Consider the following 25,279-nt stretch of genomic DNA (forward strand, 5'->3'; position numbering starts at 1 on the left):
TATAGTACCTGTATTTTCATTTTACAAATATCTTAAAATCAATTAAGTGCAGCAAAAGTCAATTAGAGATCACAGTGTGTGGAACTGAAAGAACTAGGGATTTGAATCCAGATTTTATCCAAACTGCTTTAGCTTCCTGTCCTTTGGTAAGTCAATCATCAAATCCTTTGTTTTATGTTGTTTTTAATGGAAGTCAAGTTGATTTACAATATTGTGTTAGTTTTAAGGCATAAAGTGTTTCAGTTAAATTTTTCAGATTATATTCCATTATAGGTTTGTATGATATTGAATATAATTCCGTGCTATACAGTAAATCCTTGTAGCTTATCTATTTTATGTGCAGTAGCTTGTATTGATTAATTCCATACTCTTTGTTTTTGAAACAGAAGTAGCAGTACGCAGATTTTTGACAACACAGGGGTCAGCACCCCTAACCCCCGTGTTTTCAATGGTCAACTGAATATACAGAGAAAATGTACGGGATAAACAACAACATAATAATAATGGTTACTGCTAGATTTACGTGAATATTTCAATTTTTGTTTTTAAAAATAATTCTAGATTGCTACTGAAAAAAATGTTATCTTTTCAAGAATATATCTACAGTGGAGATACACTTATTTCAAAGCAGATATGTCTTTTATTTTACCTTGCTAGGCCACCATAATCAAGTCCTTCTTCTCCTCTAAATATTACATATAATCGCCTCCTCAAGTCATAGGGTTTTAATGCCATAATCTAATTAAAAACAAAAACATGGATGCTTAAACATTCATATGCAATACAAGTTTCCTCCAAAACAGTTTTATTTAAATTTCATCTGTGTTTTCAAAATTACACATTTCATTATCTTATACAACAATGCTTTTAATTCAAAGAGATCAACTGGTTTATTCCACAAATTAGCAAAGATGCATCTTACTCTACTAAGCTTTCTCTGATTAACTTTCACAAATCTCTTTCCCCTCTTCTGGTGTTAAATGGTAGTTCTACTTTGGGTTAGTAGCAAGAGAGGAACAGCTTGAAACAGAATGTTTTTCAGGTTAGAAAATATTCCCTTCTCTGTCACTCTCCGAATTTTACTGAAATATTATAAAAGGTGACTTGCAAATTTTTTTGATGAGCAACACTTAATGAGAAGTAGAATTTACTGCTTACACCAGACATTCCATTTCTTAGTAGGAAAGGAACTCAGCTATTGTGAATAATTAATTATAAGATGATGAATTTTAGCATAAAAAGTTTTATCTTAAAACTATATCTATACTAGATTTTTTATAAGCCTTAAAGGCTCACACTAAGGTTACTAGTAAATAAGCTTTACTTCCAGATAAAGGGAATTACATCCCAAAGCCAAGACTGGCCTCGGTGAGGCGACAGCTCACTAGCTGGCCTCCACTTTACGGCGAGTCATGGCTCACAGGGCACGACTCTCCGCAAGCCAGAGGACAAAGCCAAGTAAAATCTACCATGAATTCAGATGTGTATGTATTAAAAAAAAGTTTACACATAGCTTGGAACAAGATAAGAATTTATTAAATCAAACAGAATTGCTGATAATAGCTATATTAAGTAACTTGTCCAAACTGCAGCAAGTGACTAAACTGAAGCTAGGATGTGAACACCACTGACTTAAGAACTGTTATTCCATTTTGGCTTCTATACATAAAAGTCCCTGCATCCCTGAACACACAGAGAATTTTAATTCATCCCTGTAATACTTCGGGAGAGGACTGAGAAGAAAAATTCTCAACCTCATCAGAAAAAAAGAACTGACAATATTTTGGTTTTTCATCTTTATTCTACAGATAATTCAGCAAAGGTATTACATTCATCTGTTCATGCCACCAAATGTTTATTAATACCGGCTATGTGCAAAGCACTGCTTCTAGGTACTGTGCAAAGCAGCAGTAAACAAAATAGCTGGGACCTCCTGGAGTTTCATTCTGGTAAGGGAGGTAAACTGTGTCAGGGGGTGGTGGCGGCGGTTTAGTTGCTCAGTTGTGTCCAACTCTGTGACTCCGTGCACTGTGGTACGCCAGGCGCCATGGGGTTCTCCAGGCAAGACTACTGGAGTGGGCTGCCAGTTCCTTCTCCACAGGTGGTGAGAAGTATTACAAACAGGAATGAAGTACCATGACTGGCTACAATGGGACTGTGAGGGAGGTGAGCAGAGAACTGCCATCTTAAATGAGTGCTTGGACAAGGTCTGAGGTCATGACGTTTAACAGAAACCAGGAGGACGTGAGAATTAACACTAGGGTATGAAAGAATTATTTAAAGGGAATACAGTGCCTATACCAATCTAATTTTAATTTAGTCTCATATCACGACTTTTCTGTTTTGAGTTAATAAAGTCTTAGTAAAAAACTAAATAGGTGTCAAAATATGTCAACTTGTTCCAGAGCTCGTTATACTTTATTTTAGTAATCTAATTCACGGTAGAATGGTTTTGTTTCTCAGCCTAGGTACCTGTGCCTGCAAAATGGAAGATAATGACAGGAGCTACCTCAAAGGGATTTTGTGATGAATTAAAGGAAATGATAAATGGAAGGTGTCAGTGCCTGCACATTACAATCCCTCGATACATGATGGGTTTTATTATTATAAGGGACACTCAGTAAGTGGTAGTCATTGTCACAGTTGTACCCTAAATGGCTGAAAACTTCTAAGCCTTAACTCCCTTTACGAATATCATGACTCAAGTTGTATGATTTCCCTCAGTATCCAAGGTGTGCTGGTTCTAGGACAGCTCCACAGATACCAAAATATGGGGGTGCTCATCTTAGGTGCATCATCCCATATAATTTTAAATCATCTCTAAATTACTTACAATACTTAATACAATATAAATACCACATACACACAAGCATACCTCAGAGATATTACAGATTTGGTTCTAGAGTACCGCAATAAAGAGAATATCACAATAAATCAAGTTACACTAATTTTCTGGTTTCCCAGTACATATAAAAGTCATGTTTCCATTGTACTATAGTCTATTAAGGGGGAAATAGAAATAGCATTATGTCTAAAAAGACAATGTACAGACCCTAATTTAAAAAATACTCTATTGTTAAAAAAAAATGCTAACCGTGATCTGAGCAAGTTGAATCTTTTTGGAACAGTAAATCAAACATAACTGTTCACAGATTACCTTGACAAATTAATAATAATGAAAAGTTTGGAGCATTCCAAGAATTATGAAAATGTGACAGAGACACTACCAAGTGAGCACATGCTGTTGGAAAAATGGTGCTGTGAGACTTGCTCAACACAAGACTGTCATAAACCTTTAATCTGTAAAAACCACAGTATCTGCAAAGTGAAATAAAGCAAGGCACAATAAAACAATCTGCTAGCGGCAGCAAATTCACACTTTGCCTTTTGAAACTTTCTGGACATCTCCCTCCACCCCACCACAGAATATTTTGTATCCACAGTTGGTTGAATCCATGGATGCTATTATATCTGTGGATACAGAGGGCTGACTATACAATTTTATTCTGGAACATCTTTCTTACCTGTTGGAAGGAATCTTCGAACAACGTCTGCCGGGACACATTGATCTTTACGTGACTGGGTAAAGCATTAGACTGAAAACAAAAATAATATTGTAATATCATGTAAGTTACAGTACGTGTGCCCTGTAACAAGAAAACTAAATGATTATGAACAGAAGGTTTATTTACCACCGCAGTACCTGGCACAAATAACGGAAGTGAGCGAGTTTCCACCTGAAGCTGCGTTCATAGGCAATCTGTGGACCACCCTTAGTTCTAAAGAAAAAGAAAAACAAACCATATATTAATAAATAATAAAGCTGGATGTTCACTATTCAGTATGAAACTGGAGTGTACCAGTGTCCTACAAATGACAGGAAAGTTACTCTGTAACACCTGCTGGGAAAGAAGTGAAGGTAATATTTAGGAGCCAACAGAGACTTGAGCAATGAGGACACATGATATACACACACAGACGGGGGTGATGTGCATGGATGGATCTTTTGTAAAGCAGTTAGTTACTGTGCTAGAAACATATAATAACAAACAAAAGAACTGTGTATCAGCAAAAACATCTTTTGGGAAAAAATGAAAGCATTTATAGAAAAACAAAAAACAGATTTGTCATTAGCATAACAAACTAAAGGGTAATAGTAAAAAATATTTTTAAGAGGAGGAAATTCCCACGTAACAGAGTGAAGACGCAGGAACAATATTCAATATGTGGGTAACTCCAAATAAATAAAAAATGTACAAAACAGTGAAAATATGTGATAGAATTTAAATATATATGTATATTATACATAGTTACAGTTAGCATAATGGGAAAAGTTTCCTCATATCTGGAAAACAAATATTAAAAGCCAGTAGTATTTCAGACAAAAAAAGCATTTAAAACATAAATCGTATTGTTCTTTCAATCCCATGTAATTATTCTTATTGGTCTTGATCTCTTATTAGCAGTTTATGAAGCCATCAGGTTTTCCATTAGAATTCTGTAATTTCTTACTCAGTTAAGTGGTATGATCTAAAAGTTATTAGAAACCTATATTTGTAAAAAAGTCCTCTCTATGAATCTTCTGGAAGATCTTCATATTTGTAAAAGCATCAGAGTAATATAAATGTCAAAGAATTGAAATGGCATGATTAAAGAATCAACTTCAATGCAACTGAAAAAGAAATCTGGCTATTTATGCAACATATAACATCTTAAGATAAACTAAAATTATGATGCAACACTATTCCAGGATATACCCAATTTGAGGAATGTCATATAATTTCTAGAACATTTACATTAATTAACATTTAGCTGTAGAATCTAAGAAGTTTTATCATTACATTTGACAGTGCTTCCCATGTAATTCGGAGAAGGCAATGGCACCCCACTCCAGTACTCTTGCCTGGAAAATCCCACAGACAGAGGAGCCTGGTAGGCTGCAGTCCATGGGGTTGCTGGGAGTCGGACACAACTGAACGACTTCACTTTCACTTTTCACTTTCATGCACTGGAGAAGGAAATGGCAACCCACTCCAGTGTTCTTGCCTGGAGAATCCCAGGGACGGGGGAGCCTGGTGGGCTGCAGTCTATGGGGTCGCACAGAGTCAGACATGACTGAAGCGACTCAGCAGCAGCAGTAGCAGCCCATGTAATTCAACATACCAAATAAGCCTAATTATCAATAGTTTAACCTCTCTTTGAAAAGTTTCAGAGAACTTATGTAAGCATCTAAAATTTAGCTAGAGATTAAAAGAATCCCTTTAGCATATTATAGCTATCTTTCTTTGTGGGGGAGGGGTGTGGAATATAAATCTACACAAAGATACTTTTGCCTGGCAAAAAATTTTTTAATTAAAATTAAAAAATAATAAACTAAAATAGGCAACAAAGACCTACTATATATATAGCACAGGGAACTCTACTCAATACTCTGTAATAGCCTATATGGGAAAAGAATCTGAAAAAGAACAGATATATGTATGCATGCATGTCAGGAAGCAACAGTTAGAACTGGACATGGAACAACAGAGGTTCCAAATAGGGAAAGGAGTACATCAAGGCTGTTTATTGTCACCCTGCTTATTTAACTTATATGCAGAGTACATCATGAGAAACACTGGGCTGGACAAAGCACAAGCTGCAATCAAGATTGGCGGGAGAAATGCTAATAACCTCAGATATGCAGATGACACCACCCTTATGGCAGAAAGTGAAAAAGAACCAAAGAGCCTCTTGATGAAAGTGAAAGAGGAGAGTGAAAAAGTTAGCTTAAAGCTCAACATTCAGAAAACTAAGATCCTGGCATCTGGTCCCATCACTTCATGGCAAATAGATGGGGAAACAGTGGCAGACTTTATTTTTGGGGGCTCTAAAAGCACTGCAGATGGTGATTACAGCCATGAAATTAAATGATGCTTACTCCTTGGAAGAAAAGTTATGACCAACCTAGACAGCATATTACAAAGCAGAGACATTACTTTGCCAACAAAGGTCCATCTAGTCAAGGCAATGGTTTTTCCAGTAGTCATCTATGGATGTGAGACTTGGACCATAAAGAAAGCTGAGTGCCAAAGAATTGATGCTTATGAACTGTGGTGTTGGAGAAGACTCTTGAGAGTCCCTTGGACTGCAAGGAGATCCAACCAGTCCATCCTAAAGGAAATCAGTCCTGAATATTCATTGGAAGGACTAATATTGAAACTGAAACTCCAATACTTTGGCCACCTGATCCGAAGAACTGACTCATTTGAAAAAACCCTGATGCTGGGAAAAATTGAAGGCAGGAGGAGGAGACGACAGAAAATGAGATGGTTGGATGGCATCACCGACTCAATGGACACGAGTTTGAGTAAACTCCGGGAGTTAGTGATGGACAAGGGGCCTGGCGTGCCGCAGTCCATGGGGTCGCAAAGGGTCAGACACGACTGAGTGACTGACCTGACCTGATGCGTGCATGTGTGCTCAATCGTGTCCGACTCTGCAGCCCCAGGGACTGCAGCCCACCAGGTTTCTCTGTCCATGGGATTTCCCAGGCAAGAATACTGGAGTGGATATGTATAACTAGATCACTCTGCTAAATACCTGAAACTAACACAATATTGTAAATTAAATATACTCCAATATAAAATGAAATTTTTTAAAAATTTAAAAGATATTAAAAAAAAGGATAGATTTTCAAATAACCCAGCACTTCTAATACAGTGTTGCAGGTGAAAAAAATATATGTTTCAAAGGATTACTTTTCACTAACATAATGAGATTTACATTTTTATTAGAAAATCTAAACTAACACTTGAATTTGCAGGAATGTAGATGGGGAAGGGGGCGATAGGCATAATACCTATAATATAAAGAAAATATAAAGCTGAATTGTGTCATAACACCAGGATTGGCACCAGGACTTGTTGCAGATGGTATATATTGCTTTTTCTGGGGTTATACTTCCCACATTTTAGATTTTAACCATGAATTAGAGTGCAAATATTAAATGTTATGTTAATATTAAAAAGTTAGTTAAATATGAAAGTCTATGACTATTTAAAAAAAAAACTTCTTGCTAACCCTTAAATCCAAGGAGGGGAGGACAAGAGGCTCTAGGTAGAAGAGACAGGAAAGGATATTCTGTCACATGTTAAAGTTAATCTGAAATCAAAAGAAATACTGCTGGAGAGAGTAAGCAAAGAAAACTGAGCTCCTAGGAAGTGATGTCCAGGTCACCCAGCTCAGTAGGTCAGTGAGGGAAAAAGCAGGGTGGGCGGCATTTAGGGGAAGTTCTATTCACACTGAGAGCACCTGGGTCTTCGGCCCACTGAGCGACAGCCTACGAGACAGGCATGAAGAACTTTTACATTTCTAGGGAACATTTTGGAATGGATGGAAAATGTTCTCTTCTGCTGTCAGCTTCAACTGAATTCATTCTACAAATATTTACAAAATGCTCAGTATGTACCCTGCACTGTTCTAGACAGAGTATTACTGGCTGATAAAACAAACTGAAGAACAATACCTCTTTCTATGTGGTCTATGTACTAGTGAAGAGAATAGACAAGAAACAATGAAAAAGTAAACTATACATTTAGTGTTAGAAGAGCATAAATGTGTCACCATTCCCGCTCCTAAAAAAGGGAAAAAAAGATGAAAAAAGGACAAGGAGTGAAGGAGGGAGAAGAATTTTTCAACTGTGAACAGAATAAACAGAATAGGATTCATAGACAGAGCAGCGTCTGAGCAGAAAACATGGAGGGCGTTAAGTCATACAGGTACTATTGGGGAAAAGCGCATGCCAACTAGAGGAACTCAGAGCCCAGATGAGGAAGCCTCAGATGTCTGAGATACAGCTAAGTCGCTAGGGAAGCTGAGGCAGAGTGAATGAGGAGAAATGTGAGACGTGAGGCTGACAAGGTGACAGGGGTCAGATGCTCCAAGGGCTTAGAGGCCATGGTCAAGTACGCTGCTTTTTTATTCAGATTAAGATGGAAGCCACGGAAGGGTTTTGTGGAGTAACTTCTTACTTAAAAGAAAAAATAAAAAAGTAAAAAGTCTTGTATGGGGGACAGTGTTACATGAAGTATAGGTAGAAAGCAGAGTGATACTCAGAGAAACACTCCGGGTGAGAGACCACGGTAGCTTGGACCAAAGTGACGGCAGTGGATGTGAGACACAGCTGGTCCTGAATACATTCTGAAGCTGAGGTAACTGGAACTCATGATGTATGTGACGTGACAGAGAGAGTAGTCAAGGACAATTCCAAGATTTTTGGCTCAAACACACCTAAGAGTGGAGGTCCCTTCCATTGAGATGGGAAATATCCCAGGAAGAATAAGTCTGACTGGTGGTAGTTATCAGGAAGAAGTTAAGAATAGCTATCAAGTAAGTAGCAACAAAATTACAAGTGAAACACTAGAGAAAAACATTTGTGAGCTGGGTAAGATTCACCAAGAGAATGAGTATAGATAGCAGAGAAAAGAGATCTGAGGAGGCACTTTGGGTATGTCAATGTTAATAGGCTGACAGGAAAGAAGGGTCCCCCATCACCCACAAAAAGGAAGAGGAAGAAGTAAGACCAGACAGGCAGAAGGAAATCAGGAAGCAGAGTCCTTGTACTACTTCTCAGGAGACAGAAACTTCCTTCAAATACTCCTGACTGTGTCAAATTAGACAGAGCTGTAAACCAACCTAGGGACTAACCAAGTGGAAGACACTGGTCCCCTTAGTAAGGTCAGTCAGGGTCAGTGAAACTTTCTTGTTGTTGGTTTGAGAGATAAACTAGAAACAGCAATTACACAGGCAAGTCGTTCAGGTAGTTTTCTTGTGCTGCTACTGCTAAGTCACTTCAGTCGTGTCCAACTCTGTGCGACCCCGTAGACTGCAGCCCACCAGGCTCCCCCGTCCCTGGGATTTTCCAGACAAGAGTACTGGAGTGGGTTGTCATTGCCTTCTCCGAGTTTTCTTGCAGAGGGTAGCAATAAAAATGAATTCTCCATTAAATGGACTCATAAGGTGATGAGTCATGGCTTTCCATTTGTCCATTTCTAATCTCAGAGAAGTAACACCTGATGGGAATGATACAGCAGAGAAAGATGGATGGTATGAAAATTACTGTTGGAGTAGCTAATCGGAAGAGAGGGGAAAGATCTGGAGCACCAGCAGAGGGATTGGCCTTTGATAGGAATAATGACAATTTAACTTCAGGATGAAGAGGGAAGACAGATGCTGACTGGTAGAGAGATGTAACGGTAGGAATTCGTGAATAACTTTTATGGCTCTTCCATTTTCTTAGTAATGTAAAGACATCACATCTAAGAATAAGGATGAAGGAGAGACCTTTCAAATACTTAATTAAGGTATTTTTACCAGGAAAACCGTGTTAAATGTCTCAGTCCTGATGTTGCAGAGGCAGGATGTGCCTGTTAAGAGCACACATTCCGTGGACAGACTGCCTTGGTCTGAAACCACTCTCATCACTTGCTGTATGACTTTGCATAAGTCAGTTATGCTCCCTAGGCCTCAGTTTCCACACTTGGAAAGTAAGGGTATCAACCTCAAGGAACTGTTGGAAGATAAAAGCTTATATAAATTAGTGCTTTATATAAATTAAGTGCTTAGACGAATCCTTGGCACATAGTAATCACTAGATAAATATTTACTATTGTTCTTCTTAAGGAATTATATGCCACAAATCCACTCTATAATATATACAGTAGAGCAAAACAGGTATATTAGATTATTACTTGTGTAGATTTTCTCGATATATAATGTAAAATTTGCTTGAGGCTATATTAGAAGTCAAAATTTATGTTCTCATTAAACAGCATCTCAGAACTTCACTTACACAGATGACTTTCCATTGCGAGGATCTTTGAATGTTGTTGTTCTTGTATTATGATCAACAAAGTACCTCACACCTTCCCGGGTATACCTAATTTCCCAACCTTCTGGCAGGGGTTCTTCATTCTGCAAACTAAAAGATAAAGTCACAGTCACACAAGGTGAACATTTTCGAGGTGCTAAAAACGTCTGAGTTGAGGTTCACTTGATTCTGTCTCCCGACACGTAAGCTCACTTAAGTAAGGCTCCAGGATATACATACCCTTGAGTTCTGGGGTCTTCCCACTGGGTTGTTTTTGTGTTATGATTCACGAAGTAAACTCTGTCTGTTGAATCCACTCTTTTTTCTAAAAAATAGAGTGAGCATGGCATTTAATAACTATTTGCTATATATACATTTCAATATTTTTATCAACAACACATTAGCTTACCCCAGCCTGGTGGCAAAGGCCCGTATGGGTCATTTTCTGCTGCTAACATTGAAGCCTGAATGGAGAAAAGGATTGGGAGAAGTTAAAAGAACAGGTTTTTAATATAAAAGCATAAACTAAGCACTTGGCTGAATCACATTTAATAGTCCTTTTCTAAAAAATATAAAGAAATGTGAATATAGTAATTTCAAGGCACAGAATTCTAAAACTGTCATGAGTTAAGAGGAGTTAAATAAGTGATAAATTATTAGTTTTTCTACAATGATTTACAAATAATGTATCAACATTAGCACTTTAATCTCTTAGCCCTTCTGTAACAGTCCATAAGAGTGAAATGACATGAGAAAATAACATACAGAAAATTGTAGTGTTTAAATGAGGTAACATTATTTGCTGAAAAACAGAATAATTACCACAGTTCTCTTTAAAACAAATGTCTACTAACATAATAATATTAAACTCCAGAATTATCTTCGTAAAAATAAATTTTTACCTTTGTATTAATATATTTTATATATTCAAACATACATAAAAATATATTAATGCTCACATATTATGACAACTCAGAAATATATTCAAAAGAAAATAAACATTTTTACCATCAGTTTTTAAAGAAAGACAAAAACTTATTACCTGAAAAATCATTTCTTAATGATACAATATATACATCTTGATAAATATTTTATAACTTCATAACAGATACTATAAATTGTACTCAATATCATTTAGACAACTAAATCTCAACCTTAGGATATTCTGTTTCTGCAGAAGAACACACTTCTGATGCACACTATTACCTAATTCTGCCCTGTTTCCCCAAGGTTTTCCATAGATACAGCAAAGTCCAACCAAAACAAATGCACACACATAATTTGTTTAGTACATACAGCTAAACGGTGGAACATCCCCACAGATTTCTGCACAAGCTACTCAGGAACCAAGAACTGACCACACGAGATGCTGAGCAGGCTGGGCCGGCCCACTCTCTGATGGTCAGACAACCAGGAGAGTTGGACCAACCTGCAAATGAGAGCAACCAAACCTTGCTACTTAACCTCCCAAAAACGCAGAGCTGAATGAGCCTGCCCAAGGCAGGATTCTGAAGAGCTGTTTTCTTTGTGTATCTTTCCTAATTTCTTTCCACATTTTGGGGTTTCAAGCTGCCCTGAAACACTACCTAGAGATGCCCAGTACTTGAGATTTATACGTTCTACTTCTTGTGATCAAATCTATTTAAACAGAAGTCCTCCCCCCATTCCCCACACTCCCGTGGATGCTTGCTTATGGCAGTAAATCACCAATTGATCAAATTTTCAGACAGCATTAAATTTTTTTGGACAAAACTATCTCCGATCCCAGGAATACATATTTAGTGGGCCAAAACAGATGACAGCATCTCTACAAAGCTGGGATGGAACCAGGATAGCTAGGATATGGCAAGACTGGCCTTAAGTAAAGTCAGGAGGCAACCAGCTTTGTTTACAGCAAACAAAATGATTATAACCGAAAGTAGAAGATTGGGAACTGGCCAAGACAAATTATATTATTAAGAAATTGCATTTATGAGACTACCTCTTAATAAGGACAAAAGCACGAGTGTATAGCTATGTAAACTAGGATTAAAAAAAACTTAAAGTGCTTATGCATATCAGAAATGTGAATTAGTTATTAAAGATCAACTAAAAAAGATCTTACAATCTATAACATTTAAGAAAAGTCACTAAGGGAGAAAAGGGAAGACATATGGAAGAAAAAGATGCATTAACGCCTATAACTTCCTAATTACCGAGTAGAGGTATCGCTGGTTGAACTGTTGCATAGCTCCCTGCAGCTGGCTCCGCTGGGACTGCCACTGCTCGAAGTTCCGGACCGACTCCATGGTGGGCCGCTGCCAGGTGGTCGTCCTGGTGTTATGGTCCACGTAATACACTCTGCCCCGGTCATCGACTCTTCTTTCCCAACTACCAAAGATAAACGGAGCAGCAGTGAAAATGAAAATAAACAATCATCTCTTTATATAAGAAACTGGAAAGTAGTTAAGCAACATGTTACCTAAATAATTTAAAAATCAAGTCCAAGAGATGATGAGTTCAAAAGAATGTAAATATTGATATTCTTCAGAAAAATTACAGACATGTAACTTGCTATCTATTTAGCTAAATTACCTTCCCATTCTTCCCATACATGATTTCTAAGGACTGTCTAAAAGAGGTCATAGACTGAACAGTATCCATGTGACTACTCTCCCTCTTTCTTTGATAAATACTCACTGAGTGCTAACTGTATACCGAGCAATCTGCCTCTATCATCCCTGTCCATGTGAAGGGTTTTAACTCAACTTGTACAGCTTTTTAATCCACCTTTTGCGGCTACACTCCTGCTGAACCAAAGTGCACATGGAGCCACACCATTCTTCCTATCACCGTTTGCTGGCATGGCAAAACGATGAACCCAGTCACCACCTCAGCCTTACTGCCCTTCTCCAGCCTCACCCTCACTTCCCTTTCTTTCAAGGGACCCATCCGAGGGGCGAAATCAACTCCTGGTGGGCCCCAAATGTGTCAGACATCTCATCCCGTCGTGCCTTTGTTTCAATCCTCTCTCAGCCAACGGAATACCCTTCTCAACCAGCCAGAAGACGCCCTGTCCTCCTGAACCCCTACCCTCCAGGGTTCCGTTCACCTCCAGTCAATCTGTATTATTAATTCATAGGCTTTCGATATCCTTTCAGCAACCAATTTCACGAGATAACACACTTGTTGCCTTTAATTTTCTGGACTTTGAATATGTTTATATTGGCGAGCTACGAGTTGCATCTGGAAGGACTGTTAGTGAATAACAGCCTAACAGCACAAGCTTTATTTAGTATGTAATAGGAATGCCTCTTCATTTAAAATGCTCTATTAACTTCAGCCATAATTAATACAATAATACAATAATTTTTTACTTGTAATGATCTTTTAGATAATAATTTTGAACAACACTAGGATCTCTTACGTAAATATCACACAACAGCATAGTTTAGATCCCTGTCTATGAGGAAACATACACACAAATTGCCCTAAATATGACTCTCATTCCTTAAAAAAATAGCAAGGACTGACACTGGATCAGAAGTCTGTAATTCCTCTCAGTAAACTCATGCCAGTGTTCGACATCTCTTCATCTCTTGAGGAAGCCCTTCAGACTAACTGTAAATGAGACACAGGGTAACAAATCTCATCTACTGAACATTTACTATTCACAAAAGCAAATCAAGGAAACGTAACATGTAGTAGGAAAGAACCATTTTATATTGCATTAACTGAGCTTTTAAAATTCCATGTATGAAACACAGCTGAAGCTGGAGAAGACGCTACCTTACCCTGGAGGCAGAGGCTGCGGCCTCTCCCACGTGGTCGTCCGTGTGTTATGATCCACGTAGTAGGTTCTACCATGAGGATCTTTTCTCTGTTCCCACCTTTAATAAAAATACAGAAATAAAAGAACAAGCTAAAGACTATCTGAAGAACGATTCCTTTTTATAAGCCAAAAAATTACAGGTACGTTTTAAAGAGTCATGTATACACACAAAATGAAGTTGTTTCTTTTGGGCTTTGTAAATGCTTAATTATTCCCTTTTCAATAGCAGTACTGGAAACTTCCCAGCTTCCCAGGGGGCACTAGTGCTAAGGAACCCACCTGCCAATGCAGGAGACATGAGATGTGGGTTCAATCCCTGGGTGGGGAAGATTCCCTGGAGAAGGGCACGGCAACCCACTCCAGTATCCTTGTGTGGAGAATCCCAGGAACAGGGGAGCCTGGTGGCTTACAGTCCATTGGGTCGCACAGAATCAGACATGACTGAAGCGACTTACCACACAGCACACACTGGAAACTCAGTAAGTACATTTAGCAGAGGAAGACAGAATAACACCCAAAGTTTTTTAAAGTGACTAATTCATGGAATTCCAAATCATCACAAACAGAAATTTAATCAAGAGCTGAGGAACTGTCACCCTAATATCATGCCCAAAGGACAAAATGTCAGTTAAGTAATATCTGTTTTTGGCAACTGAAAAAAATACACATCCAAAAGATTTTAGCAGAAACTGCATTAAAGTATGTAGTGAGACAGTTCCATGAACGTTCCTTCTTCCATCTGCATACAGGGTCTTCTTTCTGTGTATAGCTACCCCTCTTTTATCTTTGGTGAGCCTCTGACTTTAAGGACATTCTCATTTGTCTTTCTCTGTTCCGTCTCAGACACACTCCACCTCTTCCTCTCCCCACCCTCGTTCTCTCCTCTACGCTCCTTGATCTCTCCTCTCTACTCTCTCCTTGGAATGGCACAGAAGAAAAAACTTCAAACGTTAAAAACAAAAACTTCCTATTTCTGAGTTTAACATTCTTGTTCTCAGCTGAAAGTAGAATAAATGGGAAATATTTTCCTTTCTCAAACACAAGGATTCAATTTAATCTGACTTCTTTTTAATTAGAGAAAAGTGAAACTTAAAGTTGTTCAGTCATGGCCAAATCTTTCCGACCCCAGGGACTATGGCCTGCCAGGCTTCTCCATCCCTGGGCAAGTGTCCTGGACTGATTGCCATTTCCTTCCCCAGTGGATCTTCCCGACCCTGGTCTCCTGTATTGCAAGGAGTGTAATGTAAGAGGAGTGTGATGTAAGAGGAGTGTAATGTACATAACTGAGTGCGCCATCCATAAAATGGGCTATGAAGCCATTTCTAATTTGATCCTAAGTTAGCTGGAAATATTTCTAATTTAACATTCAATATTCAGTAAGCACTTAGGTTCCAACTATAATTCTGGCCACTAGTTCTTACTTTTTCCAATTAATTTTTCCATATCGCTTCCAGATTTCAGGGTTTTCCTCCAAAGAGAATTTATCTTACTCAAACTAAATTGCTTGCTACATACATCATATGAAGACCTCCTTTTGGATATCATCTTTGTAATTTTCTACATTCCATTCATTAGATCAAGCGAAGGCAGCATTTTTCTGTGAAGTACTCGATAGTAAATATTTTAGACTTTGTGGGCCAAAAGGCAAAATCAGGACTATTATGTAGGTACTAACATAGAAAGAGCAAAAACTCCTGTCATGCCCCACCGCATCTTCCTGAGGTAGGTCACCCAGGCTGTGGATGTGCCATGTTCCCAGTTGTGCTCTGCTGACAACATTCTTGCAACAAAGAACTCCTGGCCCGCGGGGGAGGAGCCTGGTCAATTCCACCACCCGCCCCAGTGACCAGGATCAGGGTGCTTCTCCTCCTTCCCCAGAAGCTGGCTCATGGGAAGGTAACTTGCTAAACTGTCACTCCCAGAGTGAGAGTTTACCTTCTGGGGCAGTACCATTGCCGAGAAGGAGCCCCCGTGCGTGTGGGGTGACCAGAGCTAATGTCGGGCAGCAGGAAGGAGAGAAGGTGCTGGCGGGGGAGAAGGCGGTACAAGGGTAAGGGGCTTGCCTCGGGCCTGGCCGGGGACTCAGTGACAGCCAGCTAGAGCTGAGCCCGTGTGTCCTGCAGCAGCGATGGGCCAGAACAGAACTGGTCAGAGGCTAGAGCATCCCCCCAGTGGAAACTCCTGCTGCTGCTGCTGCTGCTCCTAAGTCGATTCAGTCCTGTCCGACCCTGTACAACCCCATAGACGGCAGCCCACCAGGCTCCCCCGTCCCTGGGATTCTCCAGGCAAGAACACTGGAGTGGATTGCCACAAACAGGCACAAGTTACCAGGCTGAGTGATGGGACTTCCCAACAGAATTCTTCGATTTCAAAGGGATATGTGCTAATTTATAACTGCTACATGTCACCTTCAACCATAATACTCTCCTGTCCCTAGTATCTCATATACACACATTTCTAAAACTTACTGCTGAAAAAGACCTTATTTTAAAAAAAGAAAGAAAGAAGAGTGGGAGAATTTTGTTAAATGTATTACAGTAAAAATGACAGAATGTAGTTACTGACTGGATGACGACTGGGCTCTCACAAACCATGGTCAACAGCTGCCCCTCTCTGCTGCTGCTTGGCCTGCTAACCTCTCTCCTGCCCACCCTTCAGGTCACTCTCATTTTTTAAACCAAAAAACTACTCCTCAATATTGGGTCTTTTCTTGCTTGCTTCTACCAAACATTCCTCTTTCCCCGTGTGTTCACAGGGAAAAACCTGCATGTACTAGTTCTCACTCTTTCAAAGAGTTTTCTATCACATTTCCACCCATCCCATTCACTCCATCACACAGCAGTCAGAATGTAGCTCTCCTTCCCAGAAATCATTCTGTCAAAGGTCAACAATAAATAATCTCTTTGTTGCTAAATTCAAAGGTGCCTTTCAGTTCTTATCTTACTTGAATTTTCAGTAGGTTTTGACCTTGTTAACAATTTCCTCCTAAGCATTTGCAAGCCAGGGCCTTTGCCCAGTTGCTCACTCACTCAAAACCATTGCATCAAGCACTAGTTCACTTACGTTTACTGGTACCTGCTATGTGGCAGGTGTCGTCTTAGGCACAAGGGATACAGAAATGGACAAAATAAAGCTCCCTTTTCGGTGTAGTGGAGAGAAAACTGATAAACACATAAATATGTCACATAATGATTTAAGTGTTGAAAAACAATACAAATAACATCATGTTGATTAAAAGGACCCTACTCAAAAGAGTTTATACTGATTCCATTTATGTTAAGTTCCACCAACTTAACATAACTAATCTATAATCTATTGTGGAAAAACACTTGCAGGGAGGTACAGTGTTGCCTCCCTAAAAGCGGGACCGGGGGTTGACTGAAAGGGGCCTGAGAGAACTTTCTAAGGTGATGATAACACTCTAATCTTGATAAAGGTTTGGGTTATTTTCGCCTGTCGAAACTCATCAATGACATACTTAAGACTTATACATTTCTATGTAAACTTTACCTAAAAATCTGTAAACAAATACTGAGCTCTAGTGAATGACATGCAAGCTTAAGTTCTGAGGGGCAAAATGTACAACTACAACTTACTGAATTAGACTTAAACATTAGACAAATGGAGAGGTGCAGAGATATGCGATAAAGCAAAAAGAGTAAAATGTCAACTCTAGAACTTGGTGATAGATACACAGGTGTTCACTGTAAAATTCTTTATATTTTCCTGCATGTTTGTAAATTTTCTTAACAGAAGGTTGGAAAAAAATAAGGCAGGGGTTGGGGATAAGGACAGGGGGGCCTGATTTGGCCAGAGGGAATCAGGAAAGGCCTCTGGAATAAGGTAACATTTGGGCAGAGCCATGCACATATCTGAGGAATAACATTCCACACGGAAGTGAGAGCAAATGCAAAGGGCTTATGTCAGACCACGCTGGATAACCCTCCAGGCTAGAACAGGCTCCCTTCAGAACGCTCGTAATTCTGGGCACCAGTGAAATAAGTCACCAAAGAGATAAAATACAGGAACTAAGAAAGATTTCTGAGGAAAGAAGCAAGGTGATGTAGATTTGAAAACTGCTAAGATGGTTACAGAAGCCAAGTACTGCCTAAGCCAGAAGAACCAACCTCGGCCCCACTCTCACATTCCACCTCCCACAGCTAATTCCCACAACCCATAGTAACGTAAGCCCAGAAGACTAGCATCCACCTTGGGGCAGTCTATTTTAATTTCTTACTCAGGTTGGTTGCTTCTAACCTTACATAAACATATCTGTTTGTCCTAGGCTGCTATTCACCTATAGATTTTACACACACAAAAACATACCGGAAAAACAAACTGCCAGGAAACAATGCTTACTTAACACACTCCAGGTTTCCAACCCGGTCAATACTGATTTACTTTATTATGTTTTCAAGTGCTGGTCACAATCTATTAACAGGCTACAACTTGTGATTTGAAAATCACTCATCTAGATTCCTCACTCATGTAGAGTCCTACAAACTTCTCTTCATGCAAAGTTCACATACAGTGGCTACAAGCACACAGAAGCATTTACCTGGCCCCACAGAATTAAGTTTATGTACTTATCATTTTAAACAGGAATGTGCCCACCTTTCTCATTTATAAAGCCTGGTCTGTTTTGTTCTGCTTTGTCTCCTTAACTCCTCATCTGTCTATACCACTTCTAGAATAATCTTTAAATGCAAATATGACTGTGCCACTCTCCTGCTTAAAATTCCTGTATGTTTATCCATGGTTTCCGGGGGCCGGAGTGGAGGGGGGTGGAGGGGGAAGGACTCCAAAGCTTCAGCAGGTATACAAAACTCTTCAGAGGGCTGTTTATTCTTCTGTATTACACAGCTTGCTTCCTCGAATGCTCAACTCAAGCTGTAACAAAATACCATTCCTGAGGTCAGCTTATCCATGTATGGGTGTCAGAGAGCTGAACATGCAGATAGCTCCCCTAAAAATGAAATCTTGCACCACATGTGCCTTCTTTGCTGCTTTGCTAACGCCTACTCCTTTTTTAGAAACCACTGAAGGGTCCTCTCTTCCAGAAAGTATTCTTTGATCTCAGTATCACAGGATATCCTATTAACCCCCCTCTACATATGCTCCCCTGCCTCCACAGCACCCTAAACTTGACCTCTAGCTTAGCTTTAATTAAATTGTACAGTCAATGACTATTTACTTATCTTTATCTCCCATCAGATCAGAGGTTCTTGACAGTATGGAAAGCTTCTTACATATCAATGTCATAAGGGCAGACACGTGAGACTAAGATAAATGACTAATGATAAGTTGTCAAAGAGAACACAAAGGAACAATGAGAGGTTTTTGAGAGCAAGGAAAGATACTTCGTGGCCAAAAATGCTTGCAGGAAACAGTGGAGATTTCCAGTAAGTGGATAAAAATAAGCTCAGAGAAAGGTCTGGCCTGCACATTTAAATTTAACAGTTAAAACGATGGGAGAGTGCAAGACTCAAGAGAAGCACCCATTCAGGAGCAGACCAAAGCCTGAAACCACAATGAGGCAACAGGCAAAGTCCTATAATCCAATAAAGAGCACCCAGAAAAACAGCTCAGAAAGTCAGAAAGGGTGCAGGCACAGCAGCTGTGATGGAAGAATGAGGGCACGGGGGCAGAGACCACCAGAGGCGCCGTTTTCACAGCTGTGAGAGGAGACAGTTCTAACGGCTGTCGGAGGTAGGACTGTGTACACTGTCCTGGATACAGGACACAGCATCCACCAGGGGTCCCCAACTCTAGGGCCATGGACTGGTCTCAGTCCCTGGCCTGTCAGGAACTGGGGCATGCAGCAGAGGGGGGTGGCAGGGAGTGGCGGTGGAGAGGAGGGATCTTCATCTGTATTCAGGGCTGCTCCCCACAGCTCACGTTACCACCTGCAATCCGCCTCCTGTCAGATCAGCAGCAGCACTCGATTCTCAGAGGAGCTCGAAACATATTAAGTGAATATGGGAGAAATGACCAAATGGAATACACAGAATATTCTTTAAAGAAAATCATAGGAAGCTGAATTATTACCATGGAAAATTAAAAGATGAAGAATTATTCCCTGGTAGCTCAGCTGGTAAAGAGTCTGACTGCAATGCAGGAGACCCCAGTTCAATTCCTGGGTTGGGAAGATCCCCTGGAAAAGGGAAAGGCTACCCACTCCAGTATTCTGGCCTGAAGAATTTCATGGACTGTATAGTCCATGGGGTCGCAGAGAATGGGACACAACTGAGTGACTTTCACTTTCAATGAAAACCTGAGTTTGTAACAGTGCTTCTCAGCAGGCTTACTGGATCCTTCCCAGCACTGAGTATAAACTGAGAAAAAAAGATGGCTACTTGCTTCAAGCTTAGCCTGGGGAGGCAACAGTAAAGAAAGCTAGAGAACTGAGGCTATTACAGAGTGTGTCAGGGTCACTCTTCTCTAAAAGTAAGCCAAGAATCAAATCGACAGTCGTGCAAATTAATATAAGGTTTTTTCCTCTTCCTGTCATGTAGCACATGCTGTAACTATAACTAGCAATTGTTCTTAGTTTTTAAAAAATACTTGGTTTGTAGCAAATAAATTGTATGAATTAGATTCCAACTTAGATTTCAAGTAACTGAAAGGAAAAATTTCATATACATATTCAACACTCAGGTTATTACTAAAAAGTTGCAATTAAATGTAAGTCACACATCTTAAAAAAAAAAACAACAACATACCCTGATGGCAGCGTTTCTGTGTTGGCACCTCCAGACTGCTGCCGGGCAGGTTCCACACATCCGTCGGGCTGTCTTAATTTGGCTGCTTCAAAAGCAGAGCTACTTGCAGAATTGGAGGTGGAAGGATCCAATGTACTTTGAGCTTCAGATCCAAAGGCTGCACTGTTAGAGACAATACATTCATTGTTTTCCGAGGAGGTCAGTGTTTCTTGAACTGGAGGGTCTTCAACAGGAGTACTAGTGCAATTTGAAGACAAGGCGGGTTCTCCAGATCCTATTGCAGTACCCGTGCTGGAGGCGTTATCAGTCGGTCCAGATGAGGGTGAGTCTCCATTAACTGAAAAGGGAAAATCAGTAAGATGATCTGTCAAGAAACAACCAAGCGCCCAATTAACTCATCAACTGTATTTATTCAGAGCCTAATTCACACCAAGCAGTGTATCAGGTACTGATGGAAATAAGACAGATAATACTTTTTGTGGCTCATATTTTTGAGATGAATGCTAAATAATAAAAACATAAGAATATATATGTAACAATAACCCAAACTTAAGGAAAGAGAAATCAACATGAACAAACGTTTTTCCTCCACACAATAAATTCTGAATATCTACATGGGTTATATAAAACCTTCAAAATGACCCCATTCAATCTCCCTTTTCCTATGCAAATACAGCTAATATCAAAAGAATTCTTGTCAAATATAAAGTGGTATTAACTCTTAAGACAGTATTATAAGGGACTGCAAAAAGATCCAGTAACTCATTCTACACTTGCTGGAGAAATAACCCAGCATTGAGATCCATTGACATAATTTAAAAATTCTTTCATTTTAAATGTAATCAATCCATTCAACTACATGTCACTATAAGAGAAAGTCAAATTAAAACTGGGAAGGGAATAGATTATTGAAGAAAACCTATTAGAAAATTACACAGCAAAGTTCTAATTGAAACAGAGGAAGGAGACATAATTAAGAGTAATGGAACGGTCAGGTAGATTTTTAAAGAAAGAGATGTAAACAGTGGGAAGAAGAGAAATGAGTACTATTAAAAGGAATCAAACTGTAGAAGCAAAACAGAACCAATCAAGTTCTGTACCAACTACAGGGGAGAGCAACTTTGGAAGAAAAATATCAATAACAAAATATAAGAAATAAAAATGCACAGTGCTACCTGTACTCAACACTTAGAAAACATGAAGAAAAGAGAATGTGCACAGAGAGAGTAAATTCTGGTCTCTTATATGATATTCAGAATTCATGGAATATATGATGTCTAAAAGTGAACTTTTTCATTTAACTTTCAATCTTGAACAATGTAGAAATTGATTTCCAAAAAAAAAAGAAAAGATTAGCAACAGTCTTTGGAAAGCAAAATAACACTAAATGGAAAAGAGGAATATTTGAGACAAGATAATCCAGCCCAATAAGAAAGAATCATAAACCCTTATCATACTAAAACATAACACATGCTAACAAAGTGTTAAAAACAGAAGCGGAAAATTAATTATTAAACAGCAGCTCTTAGTTGTTCAAGGCAAACCCTTCTCCCCCACAACAATTCAGCTCCTCCAAGTGCTCTCAGCTCTTCTCTCCATCTGCACCACCGCCCCCCTCATTGTTCCTCGTTCGCTGCAACAGCGTCCTAACTGGTCTGCCCGCTTCCTCTCTGGTCCAACTCCAACCCATTCTCCAAACAGCAGCCAAAGTAATCTCTTTAAAGCATACAAAAGATCTTTTCACTCTCTAATTAAACACACCTATTGCACCCAGAGTAAATTCCAAGTTCTTTACCATGGCTCATGACAAAGACTCCACATAAGTCGGCCCCACAGCTCCACCTGACTTCTCACAGAGGTCTCCCTTCCATCTCGTGAGCAGAGCCAACTCCCTCCCGTCAGGGACGTGCACTGGCCGCTGCGCTGGCCTCAGAAGAGCTCCTGCTTCTTATCACGCAGCGGGCAGGCTCAACCACTCCTTCAGAAAGGCAGCGCTCAGGCACCTTATTTAATTCTTCACCTGCCCCACCCTCAGCCCAGGCTGCCTACTAGACTGTTTTCCTTCTCATGTTCTGAAATAGTTTGTTTTTATTTTTCCTTTAGTTCAAAACACAACACTTTGTCAGATTTGTTCCACTTTTGTATTCTCAACAGTTACAATGCACCTGGCATATGAAAACAATAAATGTTAAGTAAGGAAATGGCAACCCACTCCAGTGTTCTTGCCTGGAGAATCTCAGGGACGGGGGAGCCTGGTGGGCTGCCGTCTATGGGGTCACACAGAGCCGGACACAACTGAAGCGACTTAGCATAGCATAGCATAAGGACAAATCACAGAAGAAGTAAACATATCTCTCTCAAAGCTAGGCAGAAAAAAAGAACATTAGTAGAAACATTAATTAAGTACATGAAGGACTGAATGACACAGTCAATAAACCTGTTCTAAATTACAGCATTAGAGAAGTAGTTCTGAGTTTTCATTACATACATATTCCATCCAAACAATCTAGGCATTTTAAGAAAAAAAAGTGACACGTAAAGGACCAAAGGAAAATTCCAATTTTACAATCAGGAGGTGAAACCGATTATAATTCAAGAAAACTAGAAATAAAACAAAATACAACTTACTGAAATGTTTAATGAAAGTCTGGCAGATTCTGTAAAACATTTTTTAGGGATCATGTTATTTAATTCCCACAGAACAAGGATATGAGGAAGACACTACCCATTTTACTGGTAAGAAGATTGATGCTTACATGTCCATAAAAATGATAGTTCTCCCCCACCTGCAACCAGTTTAGCTTAGAAGATTTTTTTATAAAACCCTAAATAATTATTAAGTTAAAGAAAAATGATAGTTATGAAATCACAAACTTTAAGGAAATTAATGGCATGAAAATACTTGTATGAAATATTTGACATGGCAAAGAGGTTTCCAAGGGTATAAGAAAGAACAGCAATAAATGAGCTTAGCATTCAATTCCAGACCCAGGGGAAAATGGTAGAGGAAAGGAATTATAAGAAAAATATAATAGATCAGAATTTCCTAACCTGACTAGAATCTGTTGGATATTGTAGAAAGTATAGATCTCACTTTCCATTCTAGAATTACTGAATCTCCTAGGGAATCTCTGGGATCTGTATTTTTAGCAAATGCTTCAGATGAATTCTTACAAGTAAGGTTGGAAAAACCATGAAATAGTGCCTTAGCAAATTTTATAAAGAAAAATATAATCTGAATAGCATTTGGAATACCAAGTACAACTTTATATCAGTAAGTCTAAAATATTAACTAAACTAACTCAAGAGAAAGAAAAATTGATCAATCAGAGTAGAAATGTAAAAGGGGATAAAAGATCGAACAGTATCCCTCCAAAAGTCAACAGACTCAGTTTTTGAGCCTTCAAGGAACAGATTACCCCCATGTTCTCTGAAATGTTATAGTACATTGGTGGCAAAAAAGAAAAAGGAGTTTCTTAATTTATTCTCCAAGAGTAATATAACCCTGAAATTGAAACTGAATAAATTAAACAATGGGTCAATATTAGGAAATTATGTTAGGAAACCATATTTAACAGGTTAAAAGTTAAAAGCTACATGTTAATTTTCAATACAAATCAAAAAGGATCAAAAAATATTGATAAAACTGTTGATAAGAGGAATCTAGGAAAATTCAAAAATAATCTAGATTATCCACCAGAAACCAAGAGTAAGCATGATATATTAATGGTAAAACATTATAAGAATTTCTATCAAGATCAGGAACAAATTTTAAAATCAGAACAAAACAAGGAAGATCACAATTACCACTCTATTTCAATACTACAGGTTATGTATGAAAATGCATTAAGACAAAAGAGAAGTGAAAAATACCCGATATAAAATGGTAAAACTCACTGAGAGAGATAAGAGTATTTATTTATATCACAAGAGAATCAACTGAAAAAAAAATTAGAACCAATTATTAATTTGACCAAAACATTTCAGCACCATGATCAGATAGATTCAAGTTCAACATCAAGGCCTATCTGAAGAAAAAGAAAAAAACATTTCTAAAAGGTTTAAAGCATCAATTGGAGACAGAATTCTCTCTGAATGAGAAGATTCAATGTTGCTTCAAAATTTAAAAAGGAAACTATCCTCAAAATGCAAAAATTCTCATTCACTGGTAGTGGAAACGCACAAGGCACAGCTATTTTGGGTGTCAGTTTGGCACTGGCAGTTTCTTACAAAAGTAATAATACTCTTATCGTAAGATCCCGAAGTGACAGTCCTCAAGCCAGCTCAGTTGAAAACTTAGGTCCACACCAAAACCTGCATGTGAATATTTACATCAGCTTTATTCATAATTGCGAAAAACTATAAACCACCACAATGCTTGGTTGTGGACAAAGCATAGGTGAACGGATAGACAAACTATGGTACATCCATACAATAGAATATTTATTATTCAGCAACAAACATAAAAGAGATATCATGCCACGAAAATCCATAGGAAAGCCTTAAATTCATCAGGTCAGTTCAGTCGTTCAGTTGTGTCCAACTCTTTGTGATTCCATGGACCACAGCACGCCAGGCTTCCCTGTCCATCACCAACTCCCGGAGTTTACTCAAACTCATGTCCATCGAGTCGGTGATGCCATCCAACCATCTCAGCCTCTGTCGTCCCTTTCTCTTCCTGTCTTCAATCTTTCCCAACATCAGGGTCTTTTCAAATGAGTCAGCTCTTTGCATCAGGTGGCCAAAAGTATTGGAATTTCAGCTTCAACATTAGTCCTTCCAATGAACACTCAGGACTGATCTCCTTTAGGATGGACTGGTTGGATCTCCTTGCAGTCCAAGGGACTCTCAAGAGTCTTCTCCAACACCACAGTTCAAAAGCATCAATTCTTTGGC

General features: G+C 39.0%; 1 protein-coding gene across 5 annotated transcripts in view; it reads right to left on the minus strand.

Moving 5' to 3' along the window:
• WWP1 (WW domain containing E3 ubiquitin protein ligase 1) overlaps positions 1–25,279 on the minus strand; it is a 134,231-nt gene that overhangs the window by 31,697 nt on the left and 77,255 nt on the right. For all 5 annotated transcript variants that reach the window (XR_008702421.1, XM_055546728.1, XM_055546730.1 and 2 more), the window contains exons 9-17: positions 20,384–20,720; positions 13,624–13,719; positions 12,046–12,220; positions 10,260–10,314; positions 10,091–10,175; positions 9,833–9,961; positions 3,704–3,779; positions 3,525–3,596; positions 650–738 (exon numbers count right to left, since the gene is read on the minus strand). Coding sequence is in view for 4 of the 5 variants with exons in the window: in XM_055546728.1 (XP_055402703.1) it covers positions 650–738; positions 3,525–3,596; positions 3,704–3,779; positions 9,833–9,961; positions 10,091–10,175; positions 10,260–10,314; positions 12,046–12,220; positions 13,624–13,719; positions 20,384–20,720 (1,114 nt within the window). In the remaining variant the exon portion in view is untranslated. The remainder of the gene's footprint in view (positions 1–649; positions 739–3,524; positions 3,597–3,703; positions 3,780–9,832; positions 9,962–10,090; positions 10,176–10,259; positions 10,315–12,045; positions 12,221–13,623; positions 13,720–20,383; positions 20,721–25,279) is intronic.

This window comes from Bubalus kerabau, chromosome 14, assembly GCF_029407905.1.
Source record: "Bubalus kerabau isolate K-KA32 ecotype Philippines breed swamp buffalo chromosome 14, PCC_UOA_SB_1v2, whole genome shotgun sequence".
Taxonomy (NCBI): Eukaryota; Metazoa; Chordata; class Mammalia; order Artiodactyla; family Bovidae; genus Bubalus; species Bubalus kerabau.